Raw genomic sequence first — 19,724 nt, 5'->3', positions numbered from 1 at the left:
CGTTACTTAACATGAACTAACAATTAACAGTACTTCTACAGCATTTATTAATCTTCTAAGTTCATGTTAATTTTAGCATTTACTTATATTAAAATCATAAAAAGTGCTGAAAAACTATATTGTTCATGTTAGTTAATGCATTTACTAATGTTTACTTATACAACCTTATTGTAAAGTGTTACCAAAATATCCAAATTGTTCGTAAAATGTAATAAAAACTGTGGAAACAGTAAACATTACACCAAAACAACGTGTGATAGAAAAGAAGACCATTTATTTTAAAATGGCAGTGAATAAGAATCACTTGCTTTGTTAAACAACAGATACATGCTGTTAAGTTGTATTACCGTGTCGGTAGTGTATGAGACAGAGGCATTGTGATACTAGTACAGTAAAATTCAACATTCACTAAGCATGTTTTTGTGACAAGACTGGGTGTACCATTTACATAATCTAAAAAAAAACTAATTAAATTATACATACACAATATATGTTACATGGCTGCTAAATATACATTCTCCACCTTTTACATACGGAGGACAATAAACAATCAGCAATCATTTTTAAAGAGGACTGTTTGTAAGATTATTTTAAACAAGAAAGTTCTCTTAAATTCTCTGATAGATATGAAATGTACAAAAGAAAATTCACATTTAGTCATAAAATCCTTAAAGTCAACGTAATAAGAGTATAATACAGTATTAATTTTTTATTAATTGAATATGATCTTGCATTTATTAAGTTTGTGTCTTTATTAAACCGTGCCAGACCTGAGTGCCTGCACTCAATGCTGAAAATGAGTACTGTATTTGTTGACCTTACCACAGGAGATTCAGTCAGTGGGTTGAAAACCTCGAATTCACATTCAATTAAATTAATATATCATTTTGTGTTAACGGAAAGGATTAAAGTAAATACTTTATGATAAATTTCACCTTGATTAATACCGTTTATAAATCATTTTAACAGTGTTAAGCATCCAGTTTAGGTCTTCACAGGACAGAGCCACACGCAACACACGCACAAAAACCCACAATCAATAATCCAAAGCCAGTCCACTGCTGTTTTCAGCAATGATCGACCCGAATACATGGAAATAAAACCGAAGTATATACATATTCATGTAATTACTTTCACAGGTAACAGATTTAAGACAGAAATTGAATCACATTCATTACTTCAGAGCGCATTATTAAATGACTCTCAAAGCTGAAGATAACATTTCTGTGTCTGTTTGCATCACTTGTATGACAATGTATCATTTACATTCAGTGCCAAGAGTGAAAAAAGGCTTATCCAGCAATGTTTTATGCCTTACCTTAAAAAAAAACATTTTGTGGATGCCATCACTAGTTATTTTGTCACTGATAGTGTTGATTAAATAAATAAGAGTTCAGTCACAGCTACCACTGAAATTAGATGGACTGAAAACCTTTTACAGTGTAGACAGTTTCATATAAAGTAGATTAATAAACAACCAAGCTGTGCCAAAATACAGCTTTACATGTGGCAAATTGATTGTGTCTTGGTCCATGCAAAATAGAAAATACACCTCATTGTCGAAGGAACAGAACAAAACACCCACAAACACGTACAAGTATGTTTAGAAAATGTGGCGAACATTGTAAAAATCCTCACCAGCACGGTAGTGTGTAATACTCAACAATCATCAAACCATTAAAGAAATCCAAATATCCAAGGCAGACCTCACCAGACCATTGTTAAAACCAAAAAGTTCAATCCGGGTCTGAGAGTTGTTCCCTTGATTGAGGATTTCTTCCATTCCATTCTCCTGCATCCATGTGAAGCACACTATGGGCGTCACATCAGTTCCCCAAAACAGCACTGGCTAAAAAACAAAGTAACAACTCAAGAACACTGTGACACATTGAGAAGCAGTAGAAAGAGGCACGAAGATAAGTTTCATCACGTTTTGGATACAAGCTTAGGCAAAGTCCGGGATGGCTGGGAGGACACTAATCACACAGACAGACAGACAGACAAGCAGAAAGACTTCACTGATTGGCTGGCTGCAGAGTGCACAAAAAGCCTGCAGACGGATTGGTGGTGGTATCAGTGGCATCCAAAGGGGTCAAGAATGGCTCCTAAGATAGCCAAGCCAGAGAAAGAGAAAATAAAGTGGTAAGCAGGCAGCATGTTAGGCAGCCCTAAACAGAAACTGTGCTCCAGAGAGAAGGCAAGAGATTTAAACTCTACACATTTATATAATTTTATCTTTCACCTAGCTCTTTGTTCGTTGTTATTGTGTTATATGTTTCTTGTTTACACAATCATGCCAAGTACCTTAAAAGTTCAAATTAATAATTGACTTACGGGCAGCAGGGGTTGTCGATAACCAGCATGACGTCGATGCCGTAGACCTCTAGCAAGTCGACAAGAAAGCCGCGGTCGCCCTGAGGATCCAGCCCCATGGCTCTCACATGTTCAGCGGTCAGGGTTGAATCAGCACTTCCTGCCACCTCAGTCAGGGTCTGGAAGATTCTGTTATTCTGCTCCATGAAGAACCTGGGGGGTTACATGAAAAGGATGATTCACTTTTGACTATACTAATTTGTCTTTACTTCCTATAAAAGGAATTGGACCACTGAAAAGATATTGTATACTATAATTTAAAGCTGATAGTTCACACTTCTTCAGATTTCCTTTCCTTAAATTTAATATAGTCCATGTTTTGCTTAACTAAACATAGGGGTGCACTGATAAATGCCGATATACACTAATAATACGAGGCTGAAAACTATTCTGAATCGCACAGCCGATATTATTCACAGCTATTTCATGCACTACGGCTTTTGATCCGTAAGTCCTTATCGATCTGAAATCACTGTTAGTTTGAGTCGTTTATAACATGCATTTGAAAAAAAACAACACTCGTCAAACATAATCATTATACATATTCTTATTATCATGAAAATACCTGAAAAGGTTTGAAGAACAGCAATATAAATATATGCTTAACCCTTTCCTCGAGCTGCGTGTCATGTGTGTATGGTTCTTTGTCTGCAGCGCATATTGAGTTTCTGCACGAGAGCGCCCTCTGGCTTTTGGATGTAGCAGCATTTCACCGTAATTGATTGAGAAGCATAGCAAGCATCATCGGCTGATATATTGGTGCACCCCTAACTAAAAGGTAAATAACTAAACAAAAATGTGTCTCCACAGCTCATTGTGACTGTAAGGTACTGACTGTAACTGTGTATTCAGACCGCCACCGGCGAGAGCGTCAAAGTGGCCGGAAGTCATTTATTTTCAATGAGAGCCGGCGGCGACCTCCGGCGAGCAGCGGCGCGGCGCGTTATGTACAGCGTGAGCGTCGAGGAGAGTTGAAATCATCTCAACTTTATGGTAATGAGATATGACGCGGTTCGGCGGCAACCAATCGGAAGGCGGAAATGTTCGGCGGCAACCAATCGGAAGGCGGAAACCTCCGCCTGAGAGGAGTTCAGAGAATGCATTCGAGCGTCAGAGCGTCCACTACAACTTTTCTTTAGCGTCGTTGTCAGGGCAGCCAGAGCTTTTATTGACGCTCTCGCCGGTGGCGGTCTGAATGCACAGTAAGGAGTGAACGTTCATCACTTACAGAATAAAGAGGTCCTCTTCAGATGTGCAATCTCCATCCACCTCCTGAGAGTACAACAGCAACTGCCTGCAAACATGTCAACCATATCACTGTATTGAAATGTCATACATTTTGTAAAATGTCTGTGTAATATTTGTGTGCTTCTACAAACAGTACTGTACAAAAGTCTTAGGCCACCACCACCAGACTTGTTTTAGAAGTTTTAATGTCCATCCATATTTATTTTTCAATCTATTTTATTAAGATACAAACAGAAAAAACAGAGGAAATATGTACAAAAAAAATAATTAATTTTCAGGACTAAATGTCTTCTTTAGGCATCGTCAGTGTTTAGTGTGACCTCTCTTGGCACTAAACACATCAAAAAAAAAAAAAACTTGACACATCAGTTTACATTTTTATACAGTTTTTAATACTATATACACATCTCCTGTATTTTCTGGATGTATTCTATTAAAGAGACTGAGAAACTATTATATATGATCACTATAACATTGCAAAAACAACAAATCTAATTGTGGCATGGTGGCCTAAGACTTTTGCACAGTACTGTATATAGCTGCACAACATGCTAGCTAACACCTGACCTCTGTTACAAAGAATGAGCATATCAGGCAAAAGATAAAGACGGTATTGTCTCAACCTGTATCCCGTTGGGAAAATATAGATAAAAACGATCAAAAAGTCCTGTGCTCTGTAATTGCTTGCAAATCTCTATTACATAACGATTCAGTCTGTTTGAATGTGATTTTGTTATCTGAAAAGTTATTTCTATTTCTTTTTCTTATTATAAGAGCCTTCTGATCAGGGTTCTAAATTAACTTTTTTGACCACCAGCCAAAGTGGCTGGTAACTTTCTAAAGTTACCAGCCAATCAGCATTTCAACTAGCCAAATTTTTTCCGGTGAAAATAAGAGAAATTATGAGTGCCACTGAATGCAACAATGATTTGTTTTTTTTCTTTCGCGTGCATGAGACAATCCTGACAAAACAAGACAACATTTTTGTGATGAAACATAAGATTTCTTCATTTCTCTGTCGATAGACAAAGCTTTACTGGGGCACATGCCCCCCATTTTTTGCTGACTTTTTTGAAAGCCTGCTGTGTGCAAGTATACAATGTCCTTTGCTTAACCCACTATTCTACAGTGCAACAGTTACTGTGAAAGATTTATATGTATTTAATAATATTTAAGTATAATTTTCATCATACCTAACATTATTAACATGTTTGGAGGCATACATGGCAGAAAATGTTTGGTAATAATGACAGCAGAGAAATATTTTCTACATTATACAATGATAGCAATGATTAATAACTTATTTTTACAAGAATATTTTAAGAAACCAGTCATTTTATGACTGCTATACTAAATAATCTAAATCACAGTTACTGCTAACTGTTATGCAAGTTAGTGTCCTAGAGTTAAATATTAGTGAACTAAATATTAATTTCATATCTGCAAATACAGAACAGTATAACACATACATCTGTGGATTTTCTCAGCAACAATGCAATCCTATAGACTTGACAAAAGGTTTTCCTGAGATTTTTCCTCTAATGTTTGAGACCTGACAGAGTGAGGATGTAGTTTGTCTTACCTCCCTTAATCTCATCATCTTTCCTTTCTGCTTCCCTTTCCCTGCTTTGCAAAAAAACATTTCTGATGTCCATCTACAGAAGCCAATAATGATCGAGTAAAAATAAGATTAGCATTATGATTTAGAAACTTACTTCTCGTCATGTTTTCATAATTACTCATTCGCGTGGCGTCCCCTTTTGGATGCAGTTGCGCGCGCGGAGGAATGCAAAGACGCGCGTGGACATGGATACATGCATGCACACGTCCGTGCGACTGCTTCGTCGCTTTACAAGCGTAAATTGGTTAACTACATTGCATATAGATCTGTTTTTGCCGCTATTTTCTTTGTTAAGGAATACACTAGTTAACTGCTAAAATTTAAACTTGAGATTTACACATGGGCACAAAAGATTTACACTGGATCACCTGCCCCAGTAAAGGGGTGTGGCGACACCGCTGTCTTTTAGTCTATCCTCCCTGCTCTGCCCGTTCGTTCTCCATGGTTTCTCGCGCTGGTTTCGCTGCAAACTGTGCAGCCAATTGGCGTATAAACATCATCACGTATTACGGCACAGTGTTCATGGGAAATGTCCTGCCAGAGGGATAAATGACCGAGAACGAAGCTTTATGTATCTTGCATGCAATGCCTCATGCATCACCGGCCAAACTGGCTAGTAAGTTTTTATTAACACCCGCCAAAATGAATTTTAACCCGCATTTGGCGGGTTGGCGGGTGTTAATTTAGAACCCTGCTTCTGATTATAAAAGGCTGGTGTACCTCTGTTCACACAGCTTTCGGTACTTCTCTTTATCCGCACTGTTGAGTCTGAGCAAAGGTTGGAGGCTTTCTCTGTGTGTCTTCACATTCTGGTTGTCAATGTAGACATCATATAACTCCTTCTTTTCCTCAAAGATCTTCTCTGTTGTACCTAAGAACACATAAAAAATAACATGTTAAGTTACACTTATTAAAAACATTTGTTTCAAAACTGAAAAACGTTAGACATTCCACAAATTTACACAAATTGGACAATACTCCAAATTACTTTAAAGAATTTCATTCCTAATAGTTTACCAGCTCATTACAGTAACAATGAAGTATTTTGTTTCTTCCACCTCCAGACACCTAGTTTTTGTTCCCACTGGTAAAACCAGAATTTTGCCACCATCTTAACTCCTCTAGACACTTACAGGCCACGTAAGACACCTCGGTCTCAAGAGCTGTGATGTCAGCCACATTGATGTAGAAGAAGGGGCGTAACTCCGGAACAGATGCGCCCATACCAGGAATAGAGACATTAGCAAGACAGCAGCAGCAGTAAACTGAAATGTGTCGAAACACAAGTCGTCAAAACAAACTACAGATAATAATGATAAGTTATAATTTTGTAATAATTCGCTTAAAAATAAAAGAAGTGCTAAAATCTATATTCATTCCAAGACATGCACAAATGCACATTATGTGACTGACTGTAATGTGATCTTTATCATTGGGATAGCAAGCTTTATTTAATCTGTTATGGAAGATATGCAGAGAAATGATGTGTTAATGTGCTCGTAGCTGTACTGTATGTGGGTGGATTTCCACTCTCACCCCGATAGCAGACCACACCGACAGGTGGAGGAGAGAAAATTAGGATGCGTTTCCTTAGCAAAGCAAACTTCCACAGCACCATGATCTGCTCTCCAAAGAAGCGGATGAACTGGGACATGCAGCCAGCCGGGTGCGTGATCTGATAGGAGAACAGAAACCAGAATGATTTTCATAGACACACAATTTATTTAACATGAAAAATCTTATTTTTTGTAGATCTTATCAACTTATTAAGAGTTTATAGAAACCATGAAAAAGCTTTTTTCACTATGGGGCGGTTTCCCATAAAGGGTTTATTTTCATTTATTTTTTATTATTATTAGTAGTAGTATTTATGTTTTATTCAGTTTGTTTAAATATACTTTAATATAATTTTTCTTTTTTGCTCTTTTGGGAGGTGAGGTTGGAGTAAAGTAACTTTTTCATGATTCTACTGTATCTATATCCTGTTATTTTTGTAAAAGTTCAATAAACAGATTTATATATATATATTAAAAAACTACTTAAATGTCTTAATATAACTAAAGGCTAGTACCGTATTAATCTAAACATTCATCTAAACCCTGTCTGGGAAACGGCCCCAAAACGTTTAAGACTGAGGCGGTGTTCAAACAAACCGCATAATGTCCCCGTCTGACATTGTGCTTGACAATAGAGGACCTTGTGATTTGTGACCACCAATTTTTATATGACAATAGTTCTCCTCTCACTAAGCAGAACTTTCCCAAGCATATGCCGAGGTGCAGAAGCAACGCTACACTGTAAAGCACTGTGATAAATCAGTAACATACAAGTGCCGTGGCCTAGTTTTCCCAAAAGTAGACAAAGATTTATCTGATTATGTAATCATGAATATATGAACAGTGTTTCCAACTATATAGCCTTTAATAGAGCACTCTTCAAACCTTCATCTCTGGATGCATGCAGCGATTGACTATTGGCCCAATAGCACTGGTCGGACATGCTGTGACCAAACCATTCCCTCCTGGGGGCAACACTGCCTTCTTATCCTCGTAGAAAGCTTCCAATGGAGAATACTGGCCTGGGCATTGCAGTTGGTGCCTGTCATTGTCATTGCATTTTGTCAATGTTTTGTAAAACAATTTAAGCATACTGCATAATACTAAATTCCAAATTAAAATAAACATTACATGATACTCTGAGCTTATGTTTAATAGTTTAAAACATAATAAAAATAGATGTGAGGCAGGATAACACTCACCGGACCTGGTTCTCCAGAAAGTGCATGTAACGGTACAGTAGTGTGTAAGAAGGAGACAAAATCCCTACAGATTTCATCCGAGCCCCACGCTCCAGTTCACTCTCCACTGGCATGTTGGCGAAGCACGCTAGTCCAAAGTAACAGCCTTTACGGAAATATCTACAGATAGAAAAACACAAGCACATTTTTACAGTACTTTGTATACATGGCTTTGTGCGCTACATTATTGTACATAATGTTTGGATTATGCTCATTTAAGTAAGTTGACCCTAAAATTTTAACAGTATAGGATCTATAATAGAGATTCTAACATGAAGTCACTTGCGATGCGATGAGAGCCACTGGCCATTGACTTGAACTCAACACCATCCAGGTTGACATCTTGAGGTAGACACCATTCTATCATGTTCCCTGCAAAAAACACATGTTTTAAACTTAAATTTGATGTCTGCTGGAAACAAACAAACAAAAAGTTTACAAATGTCTGTGTCAGCTGAACTTCTTATAAATGAGGAAGTGAAGTACAGTACAAATGTCTTACACAACTCTCACTTCATTCACTTCCTCACATGACTAAAAAAAAAACGTGGCCGCTGTCAAACACATTACAACAACCAAAACAATTCATAAAATACAGGATATCGCCCTGGCAATGAATCATTTTACAATATGTCATGTTGGTCAAACCTCACCCGATCTTGTGTCGAAAGTCACCACAAAAACAGCAACAATTTGATCTTTTTCTTCCCATTCAGCAACTCTCCGATCCCGTATGGACAGTCCATGAAAGGCGCAGTCCGATTCCTCATCGGCACCACTAGCATCTCCCCACGGGCCGCGTGCACTTTCCCCTGAAACAGCTGTTGAAATATGTCCTGGGCTGATCCTCAACGAGATATCTGCCTCTCCAACGCCCTGACCCGGACAATTCGATAAATCTGACTGCGATGAATCCTCTGTCTCTGCTGACGGAGCCGATGGGGCAAGTTCAGCCGGGGGGATCTCCTCCCAGTCCAGCAGCGGAGCGCGATCCGACTGTTCCACCATGATGTTTGTCGATCACGACTATCGAGTGAAATAGCAAATACGCTGGTCGGTCAGAGCGATAAACTAGTACGCGCCAAGCAGAACATAGCGGTTGTGACGCAAACGTTTCAGAAATATTGTAGTAATCGAGATGGGGTAACGGACGCTACCCAGGCGTCCACTGTTGTGATGATGTCACTCACTTCCGTTCACGTGATGTAAGAGGTGCTTGTCATCAACCTCTTCCCACCCGAAAAATAAATATGAGGTGTAAATATGAGGTCGCTTGTGTACACTGAAATAAACGCGCAGACGTCTTTGACGACTATATTTAGCTTTCCTTAACGCTCGGAAATTATTTTCTGAGCTTTTTTTAGTTTTGCTAAACAAATAAAAACATATTTAAAAGTGTATATATAATTGTTTCTTTGTTGCCTGTCAAGGTCGAAAAGTTTAGCAAAGTTAATTAAAGGCAGTCACGAGGTATGTTCAGGTGTGCTCAACTTCATGTGAAGCTGCACAAACAAATCGGCCTACGACGTCAAGGTACCGCGAGAGCGATTTCAAAGCATGCTGTGCGCATAGGGTTTCGAGTCGCTCCCGCGGAAATCTGACGTCATTCTGCGCAGCGCAACATGTTGAAGTCGAATACCTACGGTCGTGCCACTCCGCTCATCGTTAAAGGACCTGATGCCGCGTTACTAATTAACATTCACGCGCCAAATTCATCGAGTTTAAACGTGGTGCTACAGTAGCTCATCTCAGGGTAAGTTTAATTTTTATACAAGTCGTTCAAAGTTGCGTTTTAAAACCATAGAAGTAAAATAACATTATATTTTAGGGGAAGCTTGAGTATTTTTTCTCCAGCTTATCTAACAATGAATAAATTCGATCCACGAGGCCTTAAGGCTTTTCTAAGGAGACTTAGATGGAGTGTGGTTGTCAACATGTAACCAAACTTTATACACATGTTTGCTATTTTATCATTAGTGGATTAACTTATGGACAGCTGTTGCAGACATCTAGTTTAGGCTTATTTTTTTCATTTTTAATAAATAATTGTGTGTTTTGTGTCTTTCATTCAACTGACTGCAGTGGCTTGACATGGCCTCTGTGAATGCAGTGCAGCAACATCTGAACTTCTCCAGCAGCGGGGAGGAGGACAGCAGTGATAATAGTTTTGATGAATGGAGGCCCAGGAGTGTTCCATTAAGAAGCCCCTCTGCCTTTCGAACACCCCGGGGGCAACGTCATCATGGCATAAGTGTCGCTGTTTCTCCATCCATTCCCACTTCTCCTGTACTGTACGCTGCCTGGAATAAACTCCGGCTATGTGACTCACCCAGTACACCAAAGGTAAGGGTGGCACCTTTCGCCAACGTGGTATGAACAAAGACCCATGATCTCTTTATGTACAATTAAAATTCCCTTTCAGAGTTTGCTGTCAAAATCAACCCTGCCCTGCTCTAGCACCAAGCCATGCCGCAGTAAAAGGATACTTCGTTTGTCCACTGCTTTTGACAATGTACCCTCAGTGAATATCAACCCTTTCACGCCAGACACGGTGCGAAGGAACCGTGAGCACCACAAGAGGAAGAGCCAAAGGAGTGATGATGAGGATGATGTACACAGGTACCAGAAAGGCATTTAGTGGAGCCTTACATTTTTTCATTTGCTTGTATTTAGTACCTTCATTCCAACAGATCTAAAGAAGCTCAGAGCTTATCAGAAGATGAACATTTTTATCTTCCATCAAAGGTATGGTTTAAAAAGCAACGTCTTTGTTTTTTCTACAGTTGATTTAAAAAAAATCCATGATCCCAACTAAAGCTTTGGCAAATCTCTGTTCTCTCTCTCATACGGTCTCCCATCTGTCTGCCCTCAGAGGCCAGCAGTGCCAGCTCGCATGCTGTCGCGTTATGAGAGTGAGTTTTTAGAACTAGGCTGTATCGGCGTGGGCGAGTTTGGTGCCGTGTATCGATGCGTAAAGAGGCTGGATGGATGCATGTACGCAATCAAGCGCTCACGCAGGCCAATTGCGGGCTCGGCCAATGAGTGAGTCAGCACTCCCAGCTACACGCATGCATCATAACAAGGCCCACTTTAATATTTGACCATATATGGCTGAGATGAGTTGAATGTTGCTTTCAGAGATCTGGCACAATTTTTTTCTCCAGTTATTTTGTCTTTTTGGAAAAACTATGATGTGGAACATAATAAATCGGTGCAATCAAGTGCATCGTAGATAAAGTTTTAAAAATGTTCTGTATTTTCAGGCAGCTGGCCTTGAAGGAAGTATATGCCCATGCTGTGCTGGGGCATCACCCTCATGTTGTCCGTTATTATTCTGCATGGGCCGAGGATGACCATATGATTATACAAAACGAATATTGTGATGGTAAGACAGCAGATCATAAACATGTAGTTGTTTGTATTGAAAGCCCCCCTGTGGTAAAAATCCAAGTTTTTATTGGGTTTTTTTTATGTGTGTTAAGACAAACCATGTGCAAATTCATTACCTTTGCTAAGTATTTGATCTATAAAATTGGATTTTTCCAAAGGCGGTCTCATTCCTGCTGCTTTGCTTTGGTTTTCTTTGTCACAAACATGAAAGCAATCACATAATCACAGTTGAATAAGTAGTTTGAGCCTTTGTGGCTGCGTCCAAATACCCACACTTCTGGTCTTGGCCACTCGAGAGCACGTGCACGCGACAGGAAGTAAGTGCGCAAGACTGTCCTATGTCTTTAAATTGCCAAAGTGCAAACCACACTAAACCCACACTTTCTTGAATACTGCTTCGAGGTTAAGCATATCCCATCATGCTGGATGTAAATCGTGAGACTGTAAAAGGTTAGATCATCCAAAAATAAGTGGTGTTAATATTTAGTTGCACTCATGATGATCCGATCCCTTTTTGTCTTTTTTTTTAGTGGTATTTTAGTGGGTTTTTTTTTTTTTTTCGTTTTTTTTGGTGCTTTTTTACATTTTTTGCTTTCACATCCATTTGTAGCTTGAGGTGGTCACTGGCCCCTCCAAGTATTAAGAAAAAAACAACACTTTAAAAACATCCATATTATGGTTCAGAAGAACAATTAGGGCTTGGTGTTTTGTTTGAATAAAGTAACCATTTAAGTTGATTAAGTTGGCCGCTTTTGGCCTATATGTAAAGAAACTCATACAATGTCAATGTCATCCTGTAGGTGGCAGTCTCCACGATGCTATAACTGAAAAGGGAGAGCAGGACGAGTTCTTCAGGGTGCCAGAGCTTAGAGATCTGCTCCTACAGGTCTCCATGGGTCTCAAATACATCCACAGTTCAGCCTTGGTGCATCTTGACATCAAACCTAGTGAGCCTTGCATCTTTTTATTGTTTTTTTTCCTTGCCTATACCACATGTTACTAAAATACAGACTTTAATTAATAAATGGCACCCCGTTTCAGGTAATATTTTCATCTGCCGTCGACCCAGCTCTAGTGCGGGTGGAGAGGGAGAAAGTGAGGACGATGATGATGAAGAAAGCCCCTCCTCAGGGGTTGTATATAAAATAGGTATCTGGCCTTATTATCAATGTTTTTATAAACACCCTTACTAATAGCATATCTCACTGGTCTGATGTGTCTTGTGTTTTAGGTGACTTGGGTCATGTGACATCTGTCTCAAGCCCTCAGGTAGAGGAAGGGGACAGCCGCTTTCTGGCCTATGAGGTCTTGCGAGAGGTAAAACTCAACCAGTTGACTGTAATTATGTATGAACTTTGTCACCAGATGTGATGTACTCACATTTGTTTCTCTTTCTCTTGCTCACAGGACTTTACCCATCTTCCTAAAGCAGATATTTTTGCACTGGGTCTAACAATTTTGTTAGCTGCTGGAGCTTCATCACTTCCACAGAATGGAGATGACTGGCACAGCCTTAGGCAGGGTCAGCTACCTAACCTGCCCCAAGAGTTAACCCCATCCTTTAAAGACCTTATAAAGGTACCATTTAGCAGCACATGTCTGGTAATCATCCTTAAGAGGGTATTAATTGAGGAACTATTGGTATAATTATGGGTTGTGTTGCTTAAATCATTACATTTTACTTGATCATTGCGACTCATCTTTAAGTCAGACTGATAGCATTAAAGCAGATGTCAGAAAAAAACTACATTTTATGTATACTGTATGTATAATGTATTAAAACAATAATTTTTTTAGCATTTTGATACAATGGCTGTAAATCCTAATTACTGGGTCTTAAAGGGTAAAAGTTCACATTCATGTTTCATGTCTACTTTCAGTAGAGGGCATAATTCAACTTGAAATCTGATTGTCGGTTTAAGTAAATTGACTTGCATCTGGTAGCAAAGTTAGATTTTTTTTATCAATGTATTTTTTATTAATTCTGAATTGGCTATTCAGAATAATTTCTTATTTATAGTTTCATGTTAATTTTAGTTACATTTTAGTAATTTCCCCAAGATTTGTCGTTTTATTAATCACTAATAAAGCTAACCATTTTAATTAATTGCCGTTTAAAATTTTTCACTTAATTTTTTGTTTCAGCTAATAATTTAATAATTCAGTTAATAATTTAAATAACTTAAACCCATTTCAGTATATTGCCAAGGAAACACATTTTTAGTATTTTTAAAGGTCCCGTTCTTTCTGTGTTATTGAATCTTTGATTGTGTTTTACAGTGCGCAATATAACGTGCTCATGTTTCACGTGTAAAACTTTATTTTTCACAATTTACTTATACCGCTGTTTTTACTGTCCTACAAACTGGCTCATTTTATAGGTATTATTAATGCTATTACAGCAACAATTACACTCTAACTAGGGTTTAAAAATGTAAGGAAGAGGAACGTGACCTTTAACTACTGTAATGGCCAATATAATATTTAATGTTAGAGACATGTTTTTAATCATTGGTAGTTAACGATAATAACCCTGTTTAACAGACGCTGTTAGATCCTGATCCTACTCTAAGGCCTTCTGCATCTGCATTATGTCGGCACAATGTATTGCGCACGGAGAGGACGGGAAATCTAGCTGCACAGCTTCGTAAGGAGCTCAACGTGGAAAAGTTCAGAACAGCCGTGCTAGAGAGGTGAGTTATATATCTTTAAAACAGCAGTGAATGTCTTTTTTTTTCTATGTAGTTCTTCATTTTGAAGTTTTTTATTTTTTTATTTCACCTAAGGGAACTCAAGGAGGCCCGGCTAGCTGCTACCTCACCACGGCAGTCATCCCAACCAGGGTCTCTTCCAAAAGCTGGGAGGAGACTTGTAGGCCGGAGCACAGCTCGATCTGTGAGCTTCGGTTTCCCTGGATACTAGCACTGACTGATTTTTAGCACTAAATTTGTCATGTACTGCTTGTGCCAACAGTCATGTATTTCGGATTACACAGCTTACGTGTCACTGGTTAAACTGAAACTTCAGATCCTATTTTTGTTTGAATGACACCAAAAATGAACACTTCATATTTGATGCAACATCTTTTAAGGTTGATTTGGCTGTTTGTTTGTTTACCATGGCAAGTTTTTCATGTCAAATTGTGTTTTTAACTGTAAATAAAGTTTTTAAATGTTTTGCTGAGTGATACATTTTTTTTAAAGATACCTGTTCAATGAGGACGGTTTATTTGGAGACACTGTAACATCATAAATCTTTGGTTAGTTTTGAAAGTCACTTCTGACCGCTTTTAGCCCCGCCTCACGACTGGATGAACTTTATCTAGTGTTCACAGACTCGAAAAATCATTTCCGAAAACACACGACGATGGTTGTGAGTAGAAGGGATACAGCTACGGCTAGACTCTCGTGAAATCTCGCCGGATGAGCGCTGTTTAAACCCCTAAACCCCTGTAGCTAGCCAGAATCCCGAGCATGCATGCGTACATAGATACAGTCACGCGCACACATCGTTTTGTTTACTATACAGCTTTTGTTTTAATTATATTTATTCCATAATTAATATTCTTCCATAAGCAGCCAGCCTTCCGTTTCAATCGAGCTGTGGAGTCTAGCCACGCCCCCTTTGCGCGTCATCACTTGCAAGAAATCGAAGCGGGGAATTCTACACGAGAGAAAAGTTGTTTATAGCAAACGCTGCGCGTCATCACTAGCAAGCAGCGGAGAGGAGAATTGCAACACTGTTATGTGTTGACCAGCAGTTAACGTAAGTAACAAATCTTCATTATTTTAATAAAAACCGACAATTTCTTTCGCCTTAAAGCAGTAGTATAAGTAGTTTAACGTTACATGTAAATAATGTTGTCGTTAGTTCTCAGGCACATTTAGTAGTAGACTGTAAGTTAGCCAAAAAAGCTCTAACGTTACATAGTGTGGTTACGTAATTGCGAGTTCTATGTTAACAGTATTTACTATTACTGATCTAGCTAGCTAGATGGATCAATCTTTCTCTGCACTTTAACTGTAAATGCCGAGCTGTAAATTTCATTCATCGAAATGTTCAGCATCCTACGTTAACGACGTTCTCCAGGTAGATGTGTTTTTAGTTGATGTGTGACGTCAGAGGCAAGAAGTTTTACTGCTCCTTTATACAAATATTTCGATTTAGACATACGGCGAATGGAAATGCATAAAGATGGCATCACCGAATACAGTCATTCAGTTACCAAGTAACGTTAACGTAGCGTGGATTTGAACTTGACTTCCAAAAAAAAAGATGCACCTCGCAAAACTTTGTTTTGTACCGGCATGTATGCGAAAATCTTATTTTCTAAACAAAAACGTTAGCTAGCAACAACTGATACTGTATATGCTAGCTGTTTTATTAGCGCTTTGCTAATCTAGAGATCGATCGATTTATCAAAATCTTAAACAATGCTAATGCACAGTTTAACAATATTAGTAACGTTATTGTGTTACCCGTCATAAAATATAGCCAGCAACAAGTGAGGAATCGCTTTCATATAAAGATTCAGACCGTTTGATGTTTTTTTCCCGAAAAATAGAAAACAACCCTGGGCCTTTCAATTCAAAATATGATGTGCTCTGATATGCAAATGCTTAAAATTTAATTAATGTCTGTTTTTCATACCTTACCTGCATGATTGAATTATTAATTTTCTTTTTTTGCAGAGTAACTTGTATAAAGTCACAGTGTGGCCTATTGTGCTATGGATTGCAACAAAAATCTTGATGGTTTTCCTGAGACATCCCTCGTCCTCCTTGCCTTCCTACAGCACAAGGGATGCCAAAATTGTGAGCTTAAAAGAGAGCCTGAACTCTCAAACAACAACAATAATTACATTGACAGTGATGAGGAATTACAAACGGATGGACACAGTCCCCCAATCGACTTTAGAGGCGTTTTACACGACCTTCAGCAGCAAATTCAACCTCAACTGTCAGGTATGTATGAATCCCTATACTGGGCCATTACACCTCGTGTCCCAATTTCTCTTATTTCATCTTCCATTTGTTTCCTCTTTTTATTCTGGTTATAGTTATTCAAGTGATATTCAAACAAACTTTCAAAGTATTATTTATATACAGTCTCATTTGATTGACAATAAACTGTAAACACCCGTGCAGTGCCAAGGATGATGAAAAGAAATAAATATTTATCATCAAGTAAAATCTCTTTTCCTTTGTATATGCAGTGTTGCTCCAAGTCTTATAGATTTTGCCGCTGTTGATGTTTGTATCTCTCCATCTTAGTAAATGCTGAGGAGGCTCAGGCAGCAAGGGAAATGGCTGCAGAGTTGATCCGAATTGCAGACCTGTTGGAGCAACGAGTCCTGTCCCGAGCTGCTAACAGTCTAACCAAGAAACTGAGCACCTCTACATTTCAGGTTAGAAACATATCAGTTTAGATCACAAAGGGGCGGTTTCCCAGACGGGGGTTAGTTTCATCCAGGACTAGGCCTTAGTTATTTTAGGACATTTAAGTAGTTTTTACAAACAAATCTTACATTAAAACAATACTCGTGTGCATTTTGAGACAAAACAATGACACTCAGGGTTCCTACAGGGTTTGGAAAAGTTTGGAATTTGATATGAGTAATTTCCAGGTCTGGAAAGTATGGAAAAAATAAATCGGAGTATGGAAAAATATATACGTTTCCAGACTATTGTCCCTATTTCGTTTTCTAAATATAAAGTTAAGAATTTCTAAATGTATATAATAAATATATTATATATATATATATATATATACAATTATTTTTTTTCATGGCGTTTGGATCAGTCTGCCAGCAATGCCAAAAGATAGTTTTTACACTTGATCTTATTAGTTTAAAATGACATGAGGGTAAGTAAATGATGATAGAAAGGTTATTTTTGGGTTAATTAAGTTAATTAACCCTTTAAAAAAATGTGACATTTAGCATTTTGTTCGTTTAGGTCACAAAAGGCAGTATTTTAATATAGAATTTCTAAATATTTTATGCATAAATAGCCTATTGTCTAAACCGTCTTTTCAAGTTTGCTCGACCTAACAGCCAGTTAAGCATTGTCATTTAACTTTAGGTCTATTTTCAAATTTTCTGGTAAATTGTACATGAACATCCCTTCTATTTCTATATTTACAAATTTAACATGATAGCCTACATAGAGGTTTTGACTCAGAGTGTAACATACGTATCAGTGTCAATAGCATTGTGTGTAAGTGCGTCACCATGTAGCGCTGTTGTGCTTCGGGAGACCCCAGTTCGAGTCCTGGCTCATGGACTTTTCCCCATCCTGCCCCCTTCTCTCCCACCTCACTTCCTGTCTAGCTACTTTCCTATCCTAATGAAAACACCAATACTAAATGTTTAGAATGTAACATACTTGTTAGCAGTTGAATTTTAAAACAATTTATTAGAATTTGTTAAATATGGTCGGTAAAATCTGTAGGGAAATCTGAAAATTTGAGTCTGGAAAAGTATGGAATTTTGAAATGAAAATTGTGTAGGAACCCTGTCACTCCAAGATGTTTTGAAATGAAAGCAACTCAAACATTTCATTCTGGGACTAGGATAAGCCCTGTCCGGGAAACTGCCACAGAAGACTTAAGTGCATTATGTAGTGCTTGCAAACATTAAAATACTCCATAAACATCTTAATTTCTTTGCTGTAATTTGCAGGTTTGGTCAAATCATCTGTCTGACGGAGTGCAGAGTTTACTTCAGCAGGTGCCTGGTGCCAGAGAGTTTAATAAGGAACTTGTGGAGATGGCCTTTACTTTTGCACTTGTGAAGACAGTGTGTGAACATGTGCCCCCTTTTCTCTTTCAACTTTATGACACTGTTGTGCAGACGTTTCTAGCACCAAGACCTCAGTGATTCTTTCCACAGGTGCAAGATCTGTGGTGTGAGGCTAATGTATATATGTGTATAGATTTCATTCATCTTTTTACTTTTTTTGTAAAGACAATGTATTTTTTTTATGATCCTTTTCATTAGTTGAAAGTTAAATCAGTTCTTTGATATTTACTTGAAGTCATTGTGAAACCTTACATTTTTCAGTGCATTGAAAGTGTTCATGTTCATTTGTAGCTTGTTACTCTGAAAATGTTTAAATACTGTATAAAAAAACCTGAGAAACAAAAAGTGCTAAATAAAAGTCTATGTTTGCATTGTTCCTTTACAAGTAATTTCAGAACACGAGCATATAATAAATTATGCTTCAAAATATTAACCTTGCATAACATGCTGTGAGTTTCACAGGGTCAGACTTTCCAAAACAACATGAGTCAGATCAGTACTAAATACAGGAACCAAAGCTTAGTTTTTGTATAAAAGAATATTTGTGTTCTCATTTGAATTATTTGACACAAATTTAGTACACAAAAGATCAGCTTTTCCCTTAACAGACTATGCCTTTATTTCACAGCTTTTGTCAACGTTATAAAACACCTAACTTGCAAAAATTCACTTTTTCCTTAGATGGCACTTTGCAAACTACAGACCACAGGTGGATCCTGTCTGTAGATGTAACTTCTGCTTTTCTAGTTTTGATCAGCCTTTCTTTTGGATAGACACAGAAAGCAGGAAAAAATTATGACGAAACTTGAGATGATGCTTTGTGGTACAGAACAAAACAATAAAGAATTTAATCTACAGATCCGATTAAATTAAAATTATATGGCTACTTAACTTACCCTCATGGTGCAAAAAAATCATTTAAGAGGCATTCTGGTCCCCAAACCTGAAATCAGCACATGATCCCAGCAAGAATTGATTTATGTTGGGTCACACAGCAAATCAGTTTTACTATAAAATTAATTAACTAAATTAATTGAATGTTCATGTAGAACACTTTGGTTTAAGATTTAAACCTGTCTTTTATCACATTTTCCTGTCCTGTTTACTGACAGTAGCATGATTTTGACTCAGAATCTGGAACATTTATTTGTAAAAAGGGGATTAGAAAACTAAATTTGACATTTTTTGTTCCATTTCCTGACACATTAAAAAAATTTAGTCAACTGTAGCCACTGACTGTGCTGGTGTATAATTATTACTCACACATTTTAGCCATTGCAATCCATTGAATGGAAACAAGAGGAGTTCCCCCTCTAAGGCTAAGGCTTAGGTTTCTATAAAAGTTTTTTTTTTTTTTAAAGGGGAAATTTGAACAAAACCATAAATGTTTGTCAAATAATCAGTTGTCATAGAGTACAAGATATCCAAGCTTTGCTTTAGGTTGTAGTGTAATCTTGTATGTGGAAATATTGTGGAATACCACACAATGCAGT

General features: G+C 37.8%; 3 protein-coding genes across 6 annotated transcripts; 2 read left to right on the top strand and 1 right to left on the bottom strand.

The window, feature by feature from the left end:
* Positions 1-254: 254 nt before the first annotated feature.
* dennd11 (DENN domain containing 11) lies at positions 255-9,215 on the bottom strand. Of its 4 annotated transcripts, XR_012337327.1 has the most exons (11): positions 8,693-9,214; positions 8,312-8,411; positions 8,001-8,159; positions 7,684-7,840; positions 6,779-6,917; positions 6,376-6,507; positions 5,963-6,113; positions 3,602-3,667; positions 2,335-2,526; positions 1,931-2,105; positions 255-1,849 (listed from the first exon to the last, which is right to left on the bottom strand). XR_012337327.1 is itself a non-coding variant. In XM_073815750.1 (10 exons), exons 1-10 carry the CDS (start codon positions 9,045-9,047, stop codon positions 1,822-1,824), a joined length of 1,479 nt encoding a protein of 492 aa, XP_073671851.1. In that variant the 5' UTR covers positions 9,048-9,215; the 3' UTR covers positions 255-1,821. The 4 variants fall into 4 exon arrangements, 3 of the variants coding, with proteins under 3 accessions (XP_073671851.1, XP_073671852.1, XP_073671853.1); XM_073815750.1 differs by lacking the exon at positions 1,931-2,105 and having other exon boundaries at positions 8,693-9,215; XM_073815751.1 differs by having other exon boundaries at positions 255-2,105.
* A 145-nt stretch (positions 9,216-9,360) lies between these two features.
* Positions 9,361-14,576, top strand: wee2 (WEE2 oocyte meiosis inhibiting kinase). Its single transcript, XM_065283226.2, has 12 exons — positions 9,361-9,792; positions 10,122-10,382; positions 10,462-10,658; positions 10,730-10,784; positions 10,912-11,081; positions 11,303-11,424; positions 12,230-12,376; positions 12,471-12,578; positions 12,661-12,746; positions 12,837-13,007; positions 13,974-14,122; positions 14,216-14,576. The coding sequence occupies exons 2-12, from the start codon at positions 10,131-10,133 to the stop codon at positions 14,349-14,351; spliced, it is 1,593 nt and encodes a 530-aa protein (XP_065139298.1). The 5' UTR covers positions 9,361-9,792; positions 10,122-10,130; the 3' UTR covers positions 14,352-14,576.
* Positions 14,577-15,042: 466 nt separating this feature from the next.
* On the top strand, positions 15,043-18,607 carry bida (BH3 interacting domain death agonist). Its single transcript, XM_073815749.1, has 4 exons — positions 15,043-15,194; positions 16,121-16,393; positions 16,703-16,836; positions 18,112-18,607. Exons 2-4 carry the CDS (start codon positions 16,159-16,161, stop codon positions 18,307-18,309), a joined length of 567 nt encoding a protein of 188 aa, XP_073671850.1. The 5' UTR covers positions 15,043-15,194; positions 16,121-16,158; the 3' UTR covers positions 18,310-18,607.
* The last annotated feature ends 1,117 nt before the right edge of the window (positions 18,608-19,724 follow it).

Source organism: Paramisgurnus dabryanus, chromosome 9 (assembly GCF_030506205.2).
Source record: "Paramisgurnus dabryanus chromosome 9, PD_genome_1.1, whole genome shotgun sequence".
Lineage (NCBI taxonomy): Eukaryota > Metazoa > Chordata > Actinopteri > Cypriniformes > Cobitidae > Paramisgurnus > Paramisgurnus dabryanus.
This window is presented reverse-complemented; position numbering and strand designations above follow the sequence as displayed.